This window comes from Oryzias latipes, chromosome 10, assembly GCF_053564925.1.
Source record: "Oryzias latipes strain Hd-rR chromosome 10, Olatipes_Hd-rR_3.1".
NCBI classification, from domain to species: Eukaryota; Metazoa; Chordata; class Actinopteri; order Beloniformes; family Adrianichthyidae; genus Oryzias; species Oryzias latipes.
In genome coordinates this window covers 14,838,471-14,856,559 of record NC_136246.1, presented here as the reverse complement: position 1 = coordinate 14,856,559, position 18,089 = coordinate 14,838,471, and the positions used below count along the sequence as shown (strand labels likewise).

General features: G+C 36.9%; 2 protein-coding genes across 9 annotated transcripts; both read right to left on the bottom strand.

Moving 5' to 3' along the window:
- Positions 1-4,443: 4,443 nt before the first annotated feature.
- On the bottom strand, positions 4,444-8,616 carry si:ch211-145o7.3 (forkhead box protein N2). Of its 5 annotated transcripts, XM_078954054.1 has the most exons (6): positions 8,481-8,608; positions 7,296-7,940; positions 7,080-7,201; positions 6,082-6,137; positions 5,596-5,750; positions 5,247-5,498 (listed from the first exon to the last, which is right to left on the bottom strand). In XM_078954054.1, the coding sequence occupies exons 2-6, from the start codon at positions 7,896-7,898 to the stop codon at positions 5,388-5,390; spliced, it is 1,047 nt and encodes a 348-aa protein (XP_078810180.1). In that variant the 5' UTR covers positions 7,899-7,940; positions 8,481-8,608; the 3' UTR covers positions 5,247-5,387. The 5 variants fall into 5 exon arrangements, with proteins under 5 accessions (XP_011478292.1, XP_004073254.1, XP_011478291.1 ...); XM_011479990.3 differs by having other exon boundaries at positions 4,444-5,750; positions 7,296-7,937; positions 8,481-8,616; XM_004073206.4 differs by having other exon boundaries at positions 4,444-5,750; positions 8,481-8,612.
- Positions 8,617-9,822: 1,206 nt separating this feature from the next.
- yif1a (Yip1 interacting factor homolog A (S. cerevisiae)) lies at positions 9,823-16,328 on the bottom strand. 4 transcript variants are annotated; one of them, XM_004073138.5, is made up of 9 exons: positions 16,189-16,328; positions 15,742-15,798; positions 14,627-14,871; positions 13,740-13,844; positions 12,064-12,142; positions 11,920-11,977; positions 11,667-11,822; positions 11,356-11,449; positions 9,823-10,479 (listed from the first exon to the last, which is right to left on the bottom strand). In XM_004073138.5, exons 2-9 carry the CDS (start codon positions 15,770-15,772, stop codon positions 10,321-10,323), a joined length of 927 nt encoding a protein of 308 aa, XP_004073186.1. In that variant the 5' UTR covers positions 15,773-15,798; positions 16,189-16,328; the 3' UTR covers positions 9,823-10,320. The 4 variants fall into 4 exon arrangements, with proteins under 4 accessions (XP_004073186.1, XP_011478293.1, XP_078810181.1 ...); XM_011479991.4 differs by having other exon boundaries at positions 15,742-15,795; XM_078954055.1 differs by having other exon boundaries at positions 16,113-16,189.
- Between the last annotated feature and the right edge of the window lie 1,761 nt (positions 16,329-18,089).

Below are 18,089 nucleotides of genomic sequence, written 5' to 3'. Positions count from 1 at the left end.
TTGTAAAACTGCTACACAATAGAATTTGATTTGATTAATGCGATTAACACTTAAAGAGGTCTAAAATTATTTAATTCTCACAGGTTAGCCCACATCAGCCTGCTGCCTCCCAATATGAGCACCTCAATAATAATAGGAAGTCCAACCCCTCTAGAGGTCTTGAGTTTCAGTGTCTGGACTGTGCATAGACATGAGCCCAACTCTGTGTCCCTGGTTCCTCTCAACCTCCTGCTCAGGCCTTCAACTGATGCCTAAACCAGTTTGCAGCAGCACCTTCTGAGCTCTCCTGGTGTTGAGCTTCTCTTTTGTCTTTCTACATTTCAGGTTCATTTTGGTTTGCTCTTGTTTGTGTGATATTTCACTTTTGTTTTTGAAATAGCCAGGCTCCCTTATTTTGTTATTTACAAATCCCCCTTCATTTGTGTCCATGTTTTATTATCCCTGTTTGTTGGTGCAATACTTGCAATAAATGGCCTAGCTGCCATTTATTGCTGATCCCTCACAGGTATTTTTTTTTTCTTCATGTTACACATTCATCCCTTTTTACGTAGGCAGCATAGATTGAAAGGGATGAAGGATCTTTGAACCGCTCTTGGTCTGGCTCGTCACTTAGGACCTGTCTGCTATGGGTGACTACAGCAGGGGCATTAGCCCCAGACATCTTTGCTCTTAGGACCACTCAAGCTCCAAGACCCCTCCACACCTTTAAAGTTGGTTTACTGAAGGCTCTGTATATATATTTGTATGTTTGTCTATAAATCTCTTTTCAAATTTTGTTTGACAACTTAATCTCTCTATGTATTTTTGATATTTCACGTGTCACTATATTTCTCTGTAAAGCAATCTCTGTATGTAGATATATTTATGAGTCTATATTTTTATTTGTTTTGCCAAAGACAAAATATCCTAACATATTTGTATATACACTGACCGAAAATATAAACGCAACACTTTTGTTATTGCTCCCATTTTTTATGGTATGAACTCAAAGATGTGAAACATTTTCCACATAAACAAAACAACCAGTTCTCTTAAATATTGTTCACAAATCTGTCTAAATCTGTGATAGTGAGCACTTCTCCTTTGCCAAGACAATCCATCCCACCTCACAGGTGTGCCATATCAAGATGCTGATTAGACAGCATGATTATTGCACAGGCGTGCCTTATACTGGCCACAAGAAAAGGCTACTCTGAAATCTTCAGTTTTGTTTTATTGAGGGGGTCAGGGAACTCAGACAACCAGTCAGTATCTGGTGTGACCACCATTTGCCTCATGAAGTGCAATACATCTCCTTGGCATAGAGTTGATCAGGTTGTCTATTGTGGCCTGTGGAATGTTGGTCCACTCTTCTTCAATGGCTGTGCGAAGTTGCTGGATATTGGCAGGAACTGGAACACGCTGTCGTATACGCCGATCCAGAGCATCCCAAACATGCTCAATGGGTGACATGTCCGGTGAGTCTGCTGGCCATGCAAGAACTGGGATGTTTTCAGCTTCCAAGAATTGTGTACAGATCCTTGCAACATGGGGCCGTGCATTATCATTCTGCAACATGAGGTGATGTTGTTGGATGTACGGCACAACAATGGGCCCCAGGATCTCGTCACGGTATCTCTGTGCATTCAAAATGCCATCAATGAAATGCACCTGTGTTCGTCACCCATACCATATGCCTGCCCATACCATAACCCCACCACCACCATGGGCTACTCGGTCCACAACATTGACATTAGAAAATCGCTCACCCACACGAGGCCACACACGCTGTCTGCCATCTGCCCTGAACAGTGTAAACCGGGATTCATCCATGAAGAGAACACCTCTCCAACGTGCCAGACGCCATCGCATGTGAGCATTTGCCCACTCAAGTCGGTTACGACGACGAACTGGAGTGAGGTCAAGACCTCGATGAGGACGACGAGCATGCAGATGAGCTTCCCTGAGACGGTTTCTGACAGTTTGTGCAGACATTCTGTGGTTATGCAAACCGATTGTTTCAGCAGCTGTCCGAGTGGCTGGTCTCAGACGATCTTGGAGGTGGACATGCTGGATGTGGAGGTCTAGGGCTGGTGTGGTTACACGTAGTCTGCGGTTGTGAGGCCAGTTGGATGTGCTGCCAAATTCGCGGAAACGCCTTTGGAGACGGCTTATGGGGAGAAATGGACATTCAATTCCCTAGCAACAGCTCTGGTGGATATTCCTGCTATCAGCATGCCAATTGCACGCTCCCTCAAAACTTGCGACATCTGTGGCATTGTGCTGTGTGATACAACTGAAGATTTCAGAGTGGCCTTTTCTTGTGGCCAGTCTAAGGCACACCTGTGCAATAATCATGCTATCTAATCAGCATCTTGCGAGGTGGGATGGATTGTCTTGGCAAAGGAGAAGTGCTCACTATCACAAATTTAGACAGATTTGTGAACAATATTTCAGAGAGCTGGTTATTTTGTGTATGTTTAAAATGTTTCACATCTTTGAGTTCATACCATAAAAAATGGGAGCAATAACAAAAGTGTTGCGTTTATACTTTTGGTCAGTGTAAATCTATTTTCTTAATTGTTATATTTGTACTTTTCAAAACAAAGATCAAGAGTAACTGAACAAAGGACAAGTCAAACAGAAATAAACCAACTAAATTAATACAGAGCAGTTAAAAAAGAATATTTATTGTTAATTGGAAGGTTGAGAAACTACAACATTAATAAGGAAAAGAAATATGTACAAATAGACTTGGTTCTCTACTTCCAAATAAAAAATATTCTTTAAATCAAATTAATGACAACTTACATTTGTTTAGTAAAAAACATTAACATTTTTTAATATTCAATAATTTAATATAAATTCATTTAATAAAGCTGTCAGACCTTTAAAAATGGTTTAATCCTACCTACTTCATAAAATTGAATTTTATGTGAGTCTAATCAATGTTTATCTACTATAATAGTCATTTTCCCACTAGCTAATGTTATCTAATATTTACACCTATGTTTACCCGCATGCATTGCGGCTGACTTTAACGGCGTATTCTTCTGATTGAACCCAACTGAACTGATGTGACGGATTCACTTTCAGTGTGTCCAGCAGTTGAGAAGAGGCGTCCGGCTTTGCTTTAGGGCAAATGGTCTTATGTTTTCCTCTCCTATTGGTTGTTTTCTTAGGTGCAGCTCCAATAGTAAAAATACTTTTTGGTGATTCAAAACAAGTAGAGTCTGTCATTTGGTTCAATCCAGAGGCACTTTCAGGTCTATCAAATTCCATCTGTGTTGATGTCTTCTGTTGAGCTGCACACACAATTGTCTCTGCTTGGTTGCTGATTCTATTGGTAGCTAAGTTGGACAGAAAGACCATCTCTACCAACTGAATTTCAAGATTTTCTCTTTTCTCCTTTTGGTTTCCAATTTGATCTTCCATGTGTAAATTTAGATTGTTGATTTCAAGCAGTTGTTTTGTGACCATTTCTGTCTCTTTTAAAACTGCCTTGTAACCCTCTGAGTGGCTTGGTTTCTTTTCACCCTTGAGGGACATTCTGGATCTTCTCCTCAAGTTCTCTGATTTCCTTTCGACTCTCTTGTCTAATGTGACGCTCCTGCTCAATACTTTTTTCAGAAAACAACCAATCTTCATCAGCCTGAAGTGCCTCCTGCTCATATTTCTTTCATTGATGCTCACTAGATCAGCGAATATAGACAACAATGCCTTTCGTCCGAACAGTTTTTACCAAAAAATGTATTTAAAGTTATTTTTAAATACACCATCAACGTTTTTATCTTCAGAAGACAATGGACTCATAAATAATCGTCACAAAGCGCTCAGAAAAATTAGATTTTAACTTCGTGAAATCGATGTCATATCAGCCATTAAAAAAAAAAAAGAAAAAGTAGTGAGCACAGTGTCCAAATTGTTTTTAAAATTTAGGGCACTATATAGTGCCGCACTAGATAGTTTTTTAGTAGTTAGGGGTTAGATGCATTTAATAGGGGTTTAATGCGGACACAACCTTAGCTTTATAAACTTTAGGTTTATGAGCACTATAAACCTGCTGCATTTGGAGCCAGCCGTCTGCCAGTTCTTGTGACAAGTTAACTAGGAAGACTTACATACATCCCACTTTTAATGAATGGATTTGATTTTTATAATACAAAAAAAGTAATAGTACAGAAAACTAACTAAAATTGTTATTCTAATAATCTAGAAAAAACAATAAATAATATGTAAAAGAAAATTTTAGTGCATACTTTTATCTTTATCTGTATTGAAAGTAGTATCTGTATTTCTTTTCACAAATTGTAATTTTTCTCTCAGTTTTAATCACCTTTAACATACTTTTACTTATATTATGTTTTCAAACCAATCAGAAGGGTGACAAAGACATACTTTTTTAATCCTCTCTCTTTTATCCACAAGTTGTCCTTTTTTATGTTAAAATAGTAGACATAATGCTTTTTAAATACTCTATTATTTTTATTGTTGGAAGTGTTTGAAATAAACAAACAAAAAAGATTTTAATTCAAAAGAGCAGCAACTCATTGTGTTAAATCAAAAAATAAGAAATCATGTGAAGTAATTCATGAACAGAACTTTAATGCACCTTGAAATACAAAATGCTTAATTGGATGGCAGTGAATTTGTCTAATTAAATATGGTCAAATTGTTAATTTACTACTGACATGCCCTAAAAGATGATATACTTGGCTTTCTGATTGACTAATGACATGAGACTGGGACTTTGTAACATGAAAAAAAAACATATTTTAGGAGTTTCAACTCAAGCAAATACAATCTAAGGAATAAAAAACACATAGAGAAGGAAACTAGCATAAAGATGAACAGAATTACAATTATTACTAATTATGTTACTGTTAGCTAAAATAAAGGCCTAAATAAAATGAAAGTATAAGTGCAACTAAATCACTTCAGTGCATTTTCTACTTAAAATCAAAATATACTCAGTAAATATGGTTTAAGATTAAAGCTAGTTTGAGAGTGAAGGATTTTTGCCTCCCCTGAGAATAAAGTGGATCATCCTAAAACTTCAATACATTTACTGTATAAATACTTTTAGATTTTGGAATTAAATAGCACGATAAGAAAAGAAAAAAAGGTTTTGCTATGATAAATTGTTCATGAGCATATTAACCACATACTCAGTCCTGATCCATCAAATGCATGCTTCTTACACATGTGGCATCCCTTACAAAAGGAAATACATGATATGCTGTGTTGTGCACTGAAAGTGGCTGAATACCAGAGGAGAACTGCTGTTACCTCCATCTTAGTCCATCTACAGACCAATATCGTTAAAAAGTGTCACACGGCAATACATAATTCCCGGGGCAGTGTAAATATTTCTGTTAACAGTGTTTTTAAGTTATTGCAAAAGGGAGCTATGAGCTAGTAGCCACCACCTGCCAGGTCCAGCAGGGATCCAGCAGCCTCTTGAGCTTCAGCATCCAGCTGAAGGATCTCCACAGTTTCCAGATCCAGCTCAGAGTCGCCTGGCAGCACAAAGTACTGGAACTCATTAGACTGGTAATAATGCAACTCAATGTATCCGCTGTCAGACAGTGGGTCTTTCTCCATTTCTCTGCTGACCTCCTCTTGCTGGTATTCATCCGACTCCATGGCGACAAGTTCCTCGTGATCTGGGGTCAGAGGGCACGGCTGGTTTTCGACAAAATCTGGGTTATCAGTGATGAGGATTTGGGATGAGGAAGAGGAGGAGAGGAGCAAAGTCTGAGAAAGAGAATCTGCAAAAAAACAAAATATCAAACTTAATTTCGGATAACAAAACTGTTTCATGAGCTAACACATGAGAGTTTAGTGTTTAAATCATAAAACTGAAGGAACCTGTGCGAAAAAGAAGCAGCTAGGCTAGTCTTCAGTTACCAAGGTAATAGACGGTGGTTCCCATGCCAACAGAACACAAACACAGGAATGTTGGGGAGGCTTTCACTTAGGAGAAGTGAGAACTACTGGGCCGAAGAGCAAGAAATCCAGCAAAACAGAGACTTGCACAAAGTCAGACATTTATTTTTGCAAACCCTAAGAAGGAACATGAGCCCTGAACCTCACACTGACCTGAGATTTCCACCATGTCGCACACTGCAGGCACTTCATAGTCAGCTCCTTCCAACCTGCATAAAACATGACAAGACAGTCAGACACTTACAAATGCTGTAGTTTTGCCCTACTCAGTAGCTTACAAAGGTAAAAAAAAGAAAGCTATGGTAAAAAACCATCAATTGTTCATTTATAAAGTGTTTTATAAACTGTAAGATTCTTCCTTTAGTCATTTCTATTGTTCAAATCTTAAAGTAGTTTTCCCTCTTAAACATCAACCTGAAAGATGCTAGATTTCAGCTCAAAAACAGATGAGTACGATTTTCCTGGAATATTAAACTAGAGACAGATGGATGAATCGCTGGGACGACCCCCAAAAGGGAGAAGCCAGAACATTTTACAACCCGATGATTCTAACTGCACGGCAAAAATGTTCAATAACCCTGAAAAAAAAGAATTTGATTCACGAAGGCTGCTTTCACACCAAATAAACCAGTTTATCAGTTTGATTCACAACTTCACAATTTCATTACCGTCTACCATTTGCTTCAATTTAGTGTCTGTTTATTTTTCAATTTACTTTCAAAGCAAATTGTATTTAGTTGAGAAGATATTTTACATATCTAGTGATGTAATGCAGAGTTTTCCTTTAAAACAAGACAAGACACTAAATGTTTTTTTAAAAATACAAGAACTACTTAAAAAAGATAATCCACTCATGGCATTGGTGAATGAATAGCTTATTTTCCAAGTAAAGATCAATCAATCAATTGATCAATATTTAATAGTTTGAGCTATTATATTTGTTGCTACCACAATCCTTGTATACATTTTATTGCATTTTCAATTTTTTACATTGTTTTTTACGTGTACTTTCGAGCCTAATTCTAGATTTTGGAAGGTTTTAGAATTCTGAAAGGCTATTAAAATTCTTGGAGGAAAAAAAACCCAAAATATTTATGTGTTTATGTTTTAATTGGAGAAAGTGTAACTGCATAGAAAATAAATCTACTCACAGTGCTGGCTTATTTATCAGATTGTTGCTGGTACTGTGGAAGCTGTGGGTCTTCTTCAACACCTTCAGCAGTGCAGGACGATACTCAGGACATACACACCAGAACGACCCCTTCCCCACCGACTGCAACACACAAACACAGGCAGAGATATCCAAACAGTTGTCGTGGCAGCCATGACAGTTATTGATTTATTTAGATTAGATTTTGCATCGTTACCTGAGTTCTGTCCCTCTGAATGCGACGGAAGCTCTTGCTGAGGGAAAGGTTGTGTCTGACAGAGTTCCTCCAGCCTCCGCTGGCTGACCTGTAGTACGGGAAGTTCTTCACAATCCATTCATAGATGTCCTTCACGGGCAGCTTTTTGTGTGGAGAATCTTCTATTGCCATGAAGATCAGACTGCTGAAGGAATACGGTGGCTTTGATGAGGCAGGAGGAGGAGGTGGAGGAGGCTCGGCAGGTGTGCAGCTCTCCTGCTGGGGCAGAGGCATCATTTTGGCGAGGGGCTGCAATGGGAGCAGGTTGTTCCTCTGATGCAGCCAGCTGAGACAGGTCAGGTCATCTTGGTCAGGTGTGGCGTCCTGACTGACGACTTGTGCGTTTTGTCCTTCGGGGATGTGAGACGTGGTGCCGAGTGAAAGAGGGGAGGATGAGTGTGGAGACCCAGGTGAAAGCGAGGTAGGGGATGGAGGGAAAGAGATGGGTGAAAGAGGGAGGGACATGCAGCCATTTGTGAGGGTTAAAGAGGAAAAGGGGAGAGACCCTCCCAGAGTGGTGGGATACCGGGACAAGGATGGCAGTGTGTGAGAGGTGCTCTCCATCTCTCAAGAGGAAATGTCCTTTGTCATCCAGCTGGATGGCTGCTGAAAGATGAAAACAGATCTCCTCAAAAGTTGGACTAAAATCCTCTAAAAGAACTAGTGAGGGGTTCATCTAGGAATTTCTCATTTACAAAACTTTGAAGTGCTTTTTAAAGCAAAATATGGAACAAGACCTTTTTATTTAACCTAATAAATTATAGTTTTGATGCAAAAAGGCAGCAGACATTATTGATTTAGCAGCTTCAGTGACATGTTTTCCAGTCGTTCCCCTCTGCTGAGCATGCAGTTCAAAGTCCTCATTTCCATTTTCCACCTCAAACAGGTGCAACATCTCACAAAAAGGCGTCTCTTTTAACTTCATACTGAATGCCAAGACAGATTTATAACTGAGTGTTATTAGCACGCGGGCACATGGTTTAACAAAGCACGTCAGCGGGCAAATGGCGAAGCAATATTAAGTTTCATTTGGCTATTCAGGAAAGACGCGTTTTGGTTCCACAGGTGACCTCGTGGCTTAACAAAATAAAAGAATTTAAACATTTTTTTTTAATTATTATTTTAATCAGACTGCAGATTACCTACACGATCAGCTCTCCTCGCACGTCCAGAATACGCTGCTGCGAAAATAAAAGGAGAAATCCTGATGTGAAAAGTAAAACACGCTCGATCTCGTCTGGCTGCTACTGCTGCTGTCCGTGGTTTCCACGGTAACCAAAAGGACGCTAAGCGTGGAGCGCGCTCCCGAGCGCAGTCTCGCAAAGGCAAGAGAAGAGGGTGCTTTTTATAAAAAAAAAAATATTCCTAATTATGTATAATACTTACATACAATTAACCTATATTCACACATAAATGTACTGTCATAGGTCTACAATGCTCACTACTTAAATGCCATATAATGTAGAGAAATACTTTCATGAGTAAACTGTTTATATTTTAACATTAACATGCTCTGTAACTGTCAGTGCTAAATTTTCGGCTTTGTGTCTTTTCTCAGCTGACAAAGTTTAATAACAGTTTCCTAAAAATTTAAATTAATACATATTAAAACAACCAAAAACACTTGAGATGCTTGTGTAAACACCAGGGCTGGGTAGATCAATTCGATGACTCAATCTGAATCTTTCTGGAATGAAGTGTAATGCTATATTGCGAGCTCCACCTAGTGGCTAAACTGAAACGCCCTACAGGAGAGACAGGACATTTATTTTTGTAGTGAGTCAATGTAACCCTTGTGCTATCCTAGGCACTTTAACGTTGGGTCATCTAGACCCACTAGACAGTGCTCTAAAACTTTTTTCTTCAATGATTCGTGAACCTCAATGGTGTCCATGAATTATATGAAATCTTTCCACCTTTATCGTGGTAGGAATTACACGTCAATGTAAGGGTGGGGCCATCTAAGATAGCACAAGGGTTAAAGCCTCTACAATGTTAATGATCTGCTCTTTTTTTTTTGTTTGAGCTTCTCCTGTTGAGAAATCATGTAACATTGTATGGTGAACAATCTCATTGGTTTATTCTTTCCCTAATAGTATTTACAGTATGCATACTGTATCAGCTTAAAATTAATATATTCAAAACATAGATTATTCATGTATTTGCATACAAATGTCTAAATCGTTAAACCATGTAAATTCAAAATTGAATCCAATTGAGCTGATGGAAATTGACAAAAAAATTGTGATCCGAAGTGATCCAGGCTCTAGTGAATCAAACTGAATTGATCCTGCAAAATTTTGACAATAGTAATGGTAATCATTTATGTTTTTACCAATTCTTCTTATGTTCTTACTAATACCACAGGTTAGCCTATTGCTTCTTTTTTACTAACATTTGTAAAGATACGTATTGCATTTTCTCTAGATATAAGTACTGTAAAACATTCATGAAATAACTGCAGAAGATGTTGAACATGGGAAGCATATAAAAGCATAACCACAGCTCGTTTATTGATTATTCTATAAAACTTCAAACATTGTCATGCTTAGTCAAATTTTAGATAAATAAAATTCAGGATGAATAAAGAAAAGAGGGGATCCAGCAACACTTTTAAATCAAGAAACTGCACTTGAGCTTCTGTCCATGTGCAGTGTACACTGTGAAGTAAACACTGTAAAGCATGTCTGAGCTTAAATAGAAACTAGTTGTAATAATGAAGCAGATCCATCACTGAAAGCCTTGTGTGCTCAATGATAGTTGGACAAAATCATTTGACTGAATTACTAATGAGTCAATGCAGACGCACTCAAATGTGCCACACTTCCTTCCAATTACAATTATTTCATTATGAACAAGCATAGCTGAAAAACAATTACACACTGCTGTTGCAGGTTTACAGACAGACTTGAAAACGGCAATTGTACTCCCTTCCTCTTTTTTGTGTTCTGTTCTCTTGCTCTGGCAATCAGTAATGACATCACAGTCACCTGACCAAATGAGATGTTAACCAGTATATAATGATTGGCTGAAAGATTGCAGTTGCCACAGTTATGTAAATGCGGATTTGAGGTTTGGCACTTGATCCCATTCCCATCGAGTCCGAGGACACAGACGTGAGAATCTTCATTTTCAGGGATCGAACCTTTGAAGGAAAAGATATAGATTGACATTATTGATAGAAACAGTAAAAATAAACACATGGCTTTTAGATGAAAAGCTAATAGACAAAACAGAAAAGTTTTACAAAGGGCTACATGCCAGTCTTCTTGGCTGACGGCAGAAGAATTCCTGAGTCTCTGACGGTTGTCTACTGCAGTCACCATAGCAACTAAATGCCAGCCCATTTGCTCTCACTGCACTCGATTTAGACTCAAAATATATTACCCTGAAACTCAAAAGTAAGGTGACAATATTAGGTCAATTACTCTCCCTTCAAAAAAAACCTATTTGGTACAAATAAATCCAAAATGTTCATTAAAACGCTGAGAAGTTAAGCTTTTTAATGGCAAACTTTTTGTTTTTAAAAACAAAAGATTTACAACTTTACAACAAAAACAACACAAGAATCAAGTCTGTGTGAATTTGTTCGACAGGAATACAAACCCATTTTAAAAATCTGTAAATTAATAATAATTTCATGTTTTGTTTAAAGATCCGCTCCACTGAAAATTGTGTTTTTGGTGTTTCTAACATGTTAATGTGGTATTTTTGTCATGGCAGGACATTGATAAACAAGACTAAGCGTAAAATTGCATTTCTGTGTTTTTTTTTTTTTTTACTAAAATCATTGTGAATCAGGAACTGACACAAATAAGCTGTTAAAAAAGCATATGGTTGTAATGTAGAAAACACATTTATTATTATTCTTTTGGCTAAAAACTGCATAATTATTATTAAAAGACCACTGGGTGCTTTAGATCAAAAGATAATCATAGAGGGTCTTTAAATTGGTGTTTTGGTCTGTTCTCTTTTTTGATTATCATGTCTCAGTTCTGTCAATAATCCTAAAAGTACTTACAATGAAGAACATTATTGCAAAGGATGACCAGGCGAGGGCCACAAAGTAGCCATCACTGCCAAAAAGCAAACCGCACGTCATGGTGAAAATGATCCTGGAGGAAGACATGAACAAACACGGTCAGTAAGCATGGATCATTTCATAAACGCTAAATGAATTTCAAAGTGTCATCTTATAAAGTGCCAACATTATTACATTCCCTTTCTGTATGCAAAACCTTTTTTGAAAAGGAAAGCTACATTAAATGTATGCTTGCAAGTTTTTGTGTTTTAATGTTTGATGTGAGAGATCTGCCTTATTGATTCACTTACCCAACATATTTGTATCCACTGTAGGCGATGAGATCAAAGGTCGAGAGGTCGCTGTGTACCGTCAGAAGGTACAAACTTAGCAACATGATTAAGACCTCGATGATGACCCACACCAGGGCAGTACTGGCACACAATCCAAGAACCTCAGGACTGAACCTTCACACAAAGTAGACAGACACGCACGCCCCTGTTAAACTGCTCGGACACGAACTTAATAGAAGCGAGTCCTGTTGTAGATGAGGTGTTATAGTACCTTTTTTGAATACCGAGGGCCATTCCAGCAAGTAAAATGTAGGTAATGAAAGCCATAGCTAAAAGATACAAAAATATGATGAATGCATAAACAAGCAGCAGGATAGATTCAGAGAAATATGAATTAGGAAAAAAAAAATCTAACTTGGTATGTAGAGATCAGGTGCGTTCACATCCTGTCTTGGGGTCAGCGGAGTGTCTCTATGGTAACGGACATCCCAGTCCTAGGGAGACAAAAAAAATAAAAAATAGCATTAATATCTGTAATCAGAAACTACTATAAATAACATGATGATGACTGAAACATACACCTTGAAACTTCCCTTTTCTGTCACTTTGCATTTACACAATAAAGAAAAATGCTGGCAAATTCAACCGTCAGTGGTTGAAGAACACTTAAAAAAAAAGGACATTTGAAGAGTAATTTATAAAAAAATACTAATGTGAACCCAGTTTAGTAAAATCACATAACTATAAACTAATACTCAAGTAAAGCTAAAACAACAGTTAAACAGCTGAGCTGACAAAGGAGTGGAAGAAAAGTATAACCGGTCTTTTGAAGAGACGTTTCAAAAGTTATGTTTAATTGCCTAAAGCTTTATTTAAGATTCAGACAACAGAATACACGAATGTGCACTAGTTCTTATTAACACACGTGCACATCCACATGGCATAAACTTGCAGTTATACCATCGTCATCTTTAGAGCTGTTGTGAAAGCGCTCCCAGTGGTCTTTTAATTATGATTATGTCATTTTTTGCCAGAATTTTAAAAAAAACAAAGTGTTGTTTTCTAGGAAATAGTTTCTGCGGAGTGGCAGTAGTTCATCAGAAATTCACATCTGTGTTGTGAGCAGGACAACTGGAGTGGAGCAACCCCGCCTCCCTTCCCCATTGCTTTTTGGGTCCAAAATGTAAGCCAATATCTACATATTTTCTTAGAGTTGCATCCCGCTGCAGCACATAAGTGTTGATTCTCCCTCATTTCTCTACTCCTGACGCACACCTGAGCACCAAAAATTGGGTCTTTACATAACTTTCAAGAGAATTGAAAAAATGTGGACTAATAGTTGCAATGATGTCACTGTAATGGTCATTACTCCACATTCCAATCCTCTCTGGCATCACTCATAGGTTTGGGAAGTTTAAAGTGAGAAAAAAAGTTTGCCCCACCCAACTGAAAACATGAGGGACATGACGGAAATGAGGGATAGAGCTGGACATAGAGCAGTGAACGTTTTGAGTCCAGCCCCCTGCCAGTCAAAGAAACACGTCCATAAAAACACACAAGCATCAAAAAGAACAAGTTTAATGCCAAGTTTTCATAAATAGAGAATAAAAATACAAACTTCAAATGGATTTTTGAAAACTTTGTGTAAAATTTGTCTTTTTAAGATGGAAGGAGTCAATGGGACTTTTTTTTCTTTTTGTAATCATCCTATTATATGTGTTTTTAAAATAATTGAACATTTGGTATTTCCTGGTTTCCTACAAATCTAGAAACTGGACGTCATGGCTAGGTTTACTCTTACACTTAGATCTAGTTCACATGCTATTGAGGAACAGGTTTTAGTGGTTTTGAAAACAAGAAACAACTTTTACCTCCGTTTAGACTGACTGAACTCACATCTACTGTATCAGAGTATTTCTACACAAGAGTGGAGACCCGATAGATAAAAAAAAAAACTAGAAATATTCCTCCTGCACTCCTCTCGTGTGATTACATTTTTGGAAAACATTCCAGAGATAGTAATTGAAGTCCCAGATGTTTGTTATTTTTCCATAAACTGATGTAGAACAGAGTCTGACAGGCTTAGATTACCTGGTGTGTGTAGGGGAACATGAGGATCATAAGTTTCTTCAGAACATATCTAGTGTCCACTGCAAAGAAGTATTTCAGTTTGTTCACGGACATGAATCTGCCGATCTGAAAAGCAAAACATCATCACTTTACCAGATTAGAATTAAGCATTTGTCAGATGAAACAAATAAAGCAGAAACAGTTATTTCAAAGAGTTGAAAAAAATATGCAATGGAGGAACAAAATGTTAGCAAAAACAGTAACTTTTAGACATAATCGACAAACCCAAAAGCTTCCAAAACAAAAATTACTCTTCCAAAAAAAAAAAAAAAATTACTGGCTTTTTTTTTTTTTGATATCTGTAACTTTAAACACAAGAAGTTTAAACAGATTGTGGCAAAGCAATTTTATCTTAATACTGTGTTTTTCTGTAGCTTAAACCCCTTACACAGTCCATTTGCCAAAAAGAAACATAAAAAAAATTATACGGTAGATTTCTACATTTTGGACAACAAACCTTCATTTATTCCAAGCGCCTTTTAGGCAATAAATGACGGACCCAAGAAAAGGCCAGGAATGAGATGACCCGTGATAAGACAATGTGTTCTGGTGTGGTTATTCATGAGAAGAAAAGTATCAAACTAGAACAGTTTACTTTTTTTTTTTACCAACACCCCAACATTGTCGAGTTTTGTGGGATTTTACACTACAATTTTAACGTTTTATCCCAAAAAGTAAAACTGGAAGTAAAACTACAGAAATGTAAAAAAAAAATTAAAAAAAGTCATAAAGGCCTCGGTTAGACATTACAAATTATGGAAAGCGGCCAAATTAGCAACCCACCATTTTTATTTCAGAGCCAAATACAGTTTCTAAATGAGCAACGATTGAATGTTGTATTTTCTCACCTCTTTGTTTACAATTTCTTGTCCACGATTGGCTAAGGAGGAGCCGTACATCATTGCTGCACTAGCCATTGGATCAGCGAACAGATTGTTCATTCCTGGACCCCCCTGCGTGTCATTTGGAGGTCCTTCCATGTTATAGCCAGAGGCATAATAGCCCTGACTGCTTGGTCCAAGTGCTGCTGAGCTGGTGTCTTCAAACAGGACAGGATCACCTGTTGGAGGAGCTGGACGAGCTCTCTGTTTGGCTGTAGATGAAGCAACAAAGTAAAGTATTTACTAAATATGGAGTATTTCTGCAACAACACAGCTAATACTTCTGAAGTCTACTATCAGAACTACAGGCATTGTCTGTTTAACTGCTAACTGCATTATGTTGTCTTCATTGCAAAAGACACAAATACATTATTCAGGAATATTTCTGATCTCACAAAGCTTTTCTAAAATCCAAATTTGAAAAAGAAAAAACAAATCACCCCTGAGCTCAATGACGTTTTAGTAGAAATAAGTAATGTAATTAGGCAACCAGAAGGATCTTGCTCTAAATCAGCAAAACCTCTAAATTTTAATCATGTCTTTACTTAATGGTCTATGTTTTACTGAATTTCACATCTGTTTTTTTTTTTTTTTGTAAATTGAAAAAAATTGGACTTTGGACAAGTCTGCTCTATGAATAAGGGTAAAACAGAGGTTTTTGGTCATTGTGGTATTTCAAAAGAAAAATAATGTAAATGTATAGTTTTAAGGCATGTATTCTTCACTCAAAACGTAAAAGGCATCAGGTCAGATCGTGTTGCTGCCTAATATATTGTTTGTTTAGTTTGAGGAGACCATTTTTGACATTCAAATGTAAGTTTTGGAGTTAGTTATGTGTTCATCGTTAACAAACAAAACATAGCCCTTATACTATATTACTGTTTTGAAAAGTTGACTTCTAGTTAAATACAAATTTAAAGATTCCAATGATAGTTCATTGCATTCAGCCGTAGTTTTTTTAAAGGGAGCAAATATACAGGAAGTTTGTGACGAAGGAAGCAGAAGTGAGTGTGTGTACATAAATGTAAACTATCTTAACAATGTATATATTGTCTTTATGTAGTCTCCTTTCAAAAGCTTACTTGCGCGGTATCCGTGATGTGACAAGTCCATATTCTGATGCCTGCTGCTGTGGTCTGCTTAAAACAAAAACAATGACATAATATTTATTAGCTACATTCTATTCCACTTGGCTTCAACTACTACGTCTTCAACATTTTAAGCTATGCAAATGGCATTTTTTATGTCAGAAGTTTCCAGTGAGGTAGTATTATTCCAAGATAATAACAGTACGCAGTTCGGAAACTTATTTTATGACGCTAAAAATCGTTCAACGGTATTTTATACTAATAGCTGCATTGTGTTAGCAAGCTAGCTAGCTGTGTTAAATAATCTTAACATCGTTGGGAGTTTATTAGACAAGCAAGAGAGTCCAGATAGAATATTAACAAACCTTATTTTAATCATAAACTTCTACTTTCCTAAGGTAAGTCATATTTAAAAAACACAAAGTTTAATAAAGACCTTACCTTCCTTGCTAACGTCTTAAGCTAGCTACGTGGTGTTCGCGCTGACCCGCCTACTTGCTATGATTGGTTGAATCCAGGGTGCCTGCGTGGCACAGCTTTTTCTGTTTTTTTCAATCATATAGTTTAAACAATCGTTGCTTACTGTGGTTGAATAAGCTTGGACTGATGGCATTAATTATTACGGATGATGCTCTATTTGATTCCTTGATGTTGAGTTTGTACGTTAATGTTATGTTCAATAAAGCATAGGGGGGAAAAAATTGTTTAAACAATCAAGGCATGTTCCTCTTCAACCGAGTCATTATATTATGTTGGAACGGCAGCAGAAGAGCTCAGAGCAAATCAACGATTTTAACTATTACATTTAAAAAAATATAGAGAAATAGGAAAATTAAAACAAAAGAGAGAGAGAGAGAGAAAAAGGGCTTGAGAGGGAATAAATCTGAAAACTTTAACAAATCTATTAAATACGAGTTTTCTTTGGCATTTTTATGTTTCATTTATTGTAAGATTTTGAATATAATTTAAGGTAGTTTAAAAAGATGTTTATGTTGAGTTTTACTTTTATGAATTTGCAGTTGTGAATAAAACGTTTCACAATAGCAATGTGTTGATTCTAGATTTTGTATCATTAATAAGGTTTATTTTCATTTTAATAGCATTTTTTTCTGTCAGACATTTAGGAAAAGAGGACCAGAATAACATAGCTACTTCTGACAGTGTTATCTAATTTTTTTAATCTGTCTGTCTGTCTAATTATTTTTAAGTTTCAATTATCCCATAATAATTTAGCAGTTAATTTCTAATTTGCAGTTATATATTAGAGAGTAGTTGTGATCAATTTTAAAAATCTAAATAAGAAAAAGAAAAGACATCTTTTATTGTGTGAAGCCACATTTATAATGGTTCCACAACATATTTGGGGGGCCTTCTAGCTTGATTCCAACTATTCTGTTTAAAATTTTATGGATTGGGATTTATGATTAAAAAGTGACTTTGGTCATATTTAGGAAATGTTTGGAAACAAAATCTGATGCTTTGAAGATTTACTTGTGTTCTTGTAGACAGTAGAATCAGTTTATTGCCATGGGAGGGAAGGTCTCACATTCCTAGAAATTTAATATGATCTATGGTGAAAATATTCAATCACTACGAATACAAAAAGTTATCAAATCCAACATGAATGACTGTACAGATGAACAGAAATCAAGTATGAGTGTATACACCTTTTGTGCAAAATGTGGCCAAGAGAACAGGTAAAAGAAAGTGAGAATGATTCATATGTTTTAAAGAGCAGTTCGGACATGAGTGCAGCATGCTCCAGGTTTGGACTATCAGTCTGTTCTTGTTCAGACCTGAACTGTACAGCCCTTATCAGATCATCTCTGCTCATTGTACGTAAGCATAAATTGACAAGGCATGAAACGTAACACCAACCAGGCACAAGAGTCAAAACGTGTAGAGTTGGTGTGTTTGTGCGTGGGTGTGTGCCTGTGGGTATAGGTGAGTAATGTGTTGGGGATGAGTAGACTGCTGGGGGATAAGAACTTCCTTTATCCCACATTCCTGAAAGAGAAAAAAAAAAACTTTGAGGACACGTGTGCTATAAAACTAAACATGAAGCAATCTCTTACTCACAGTCACCTGAAAGGGAAATAAAACGGGCAAATAAAAGATAACAGAGAGAGCCCAAGGGTATATGAATGTGTAGTCAGAAAAACAAAAGTGGCTGACATTTGACATGCATCATTTGTAATGTGATGATATCCATATTTCCAGACCTATAATCATCCTGTTCTAACCTTTAGCCTACATTTATTTAAATCCAGTAGAATAAACAAATCATGCATCATGTTTGCTCTGAATATTACTGGGTAATGTAAATCAGCAGTAAGCCTCAG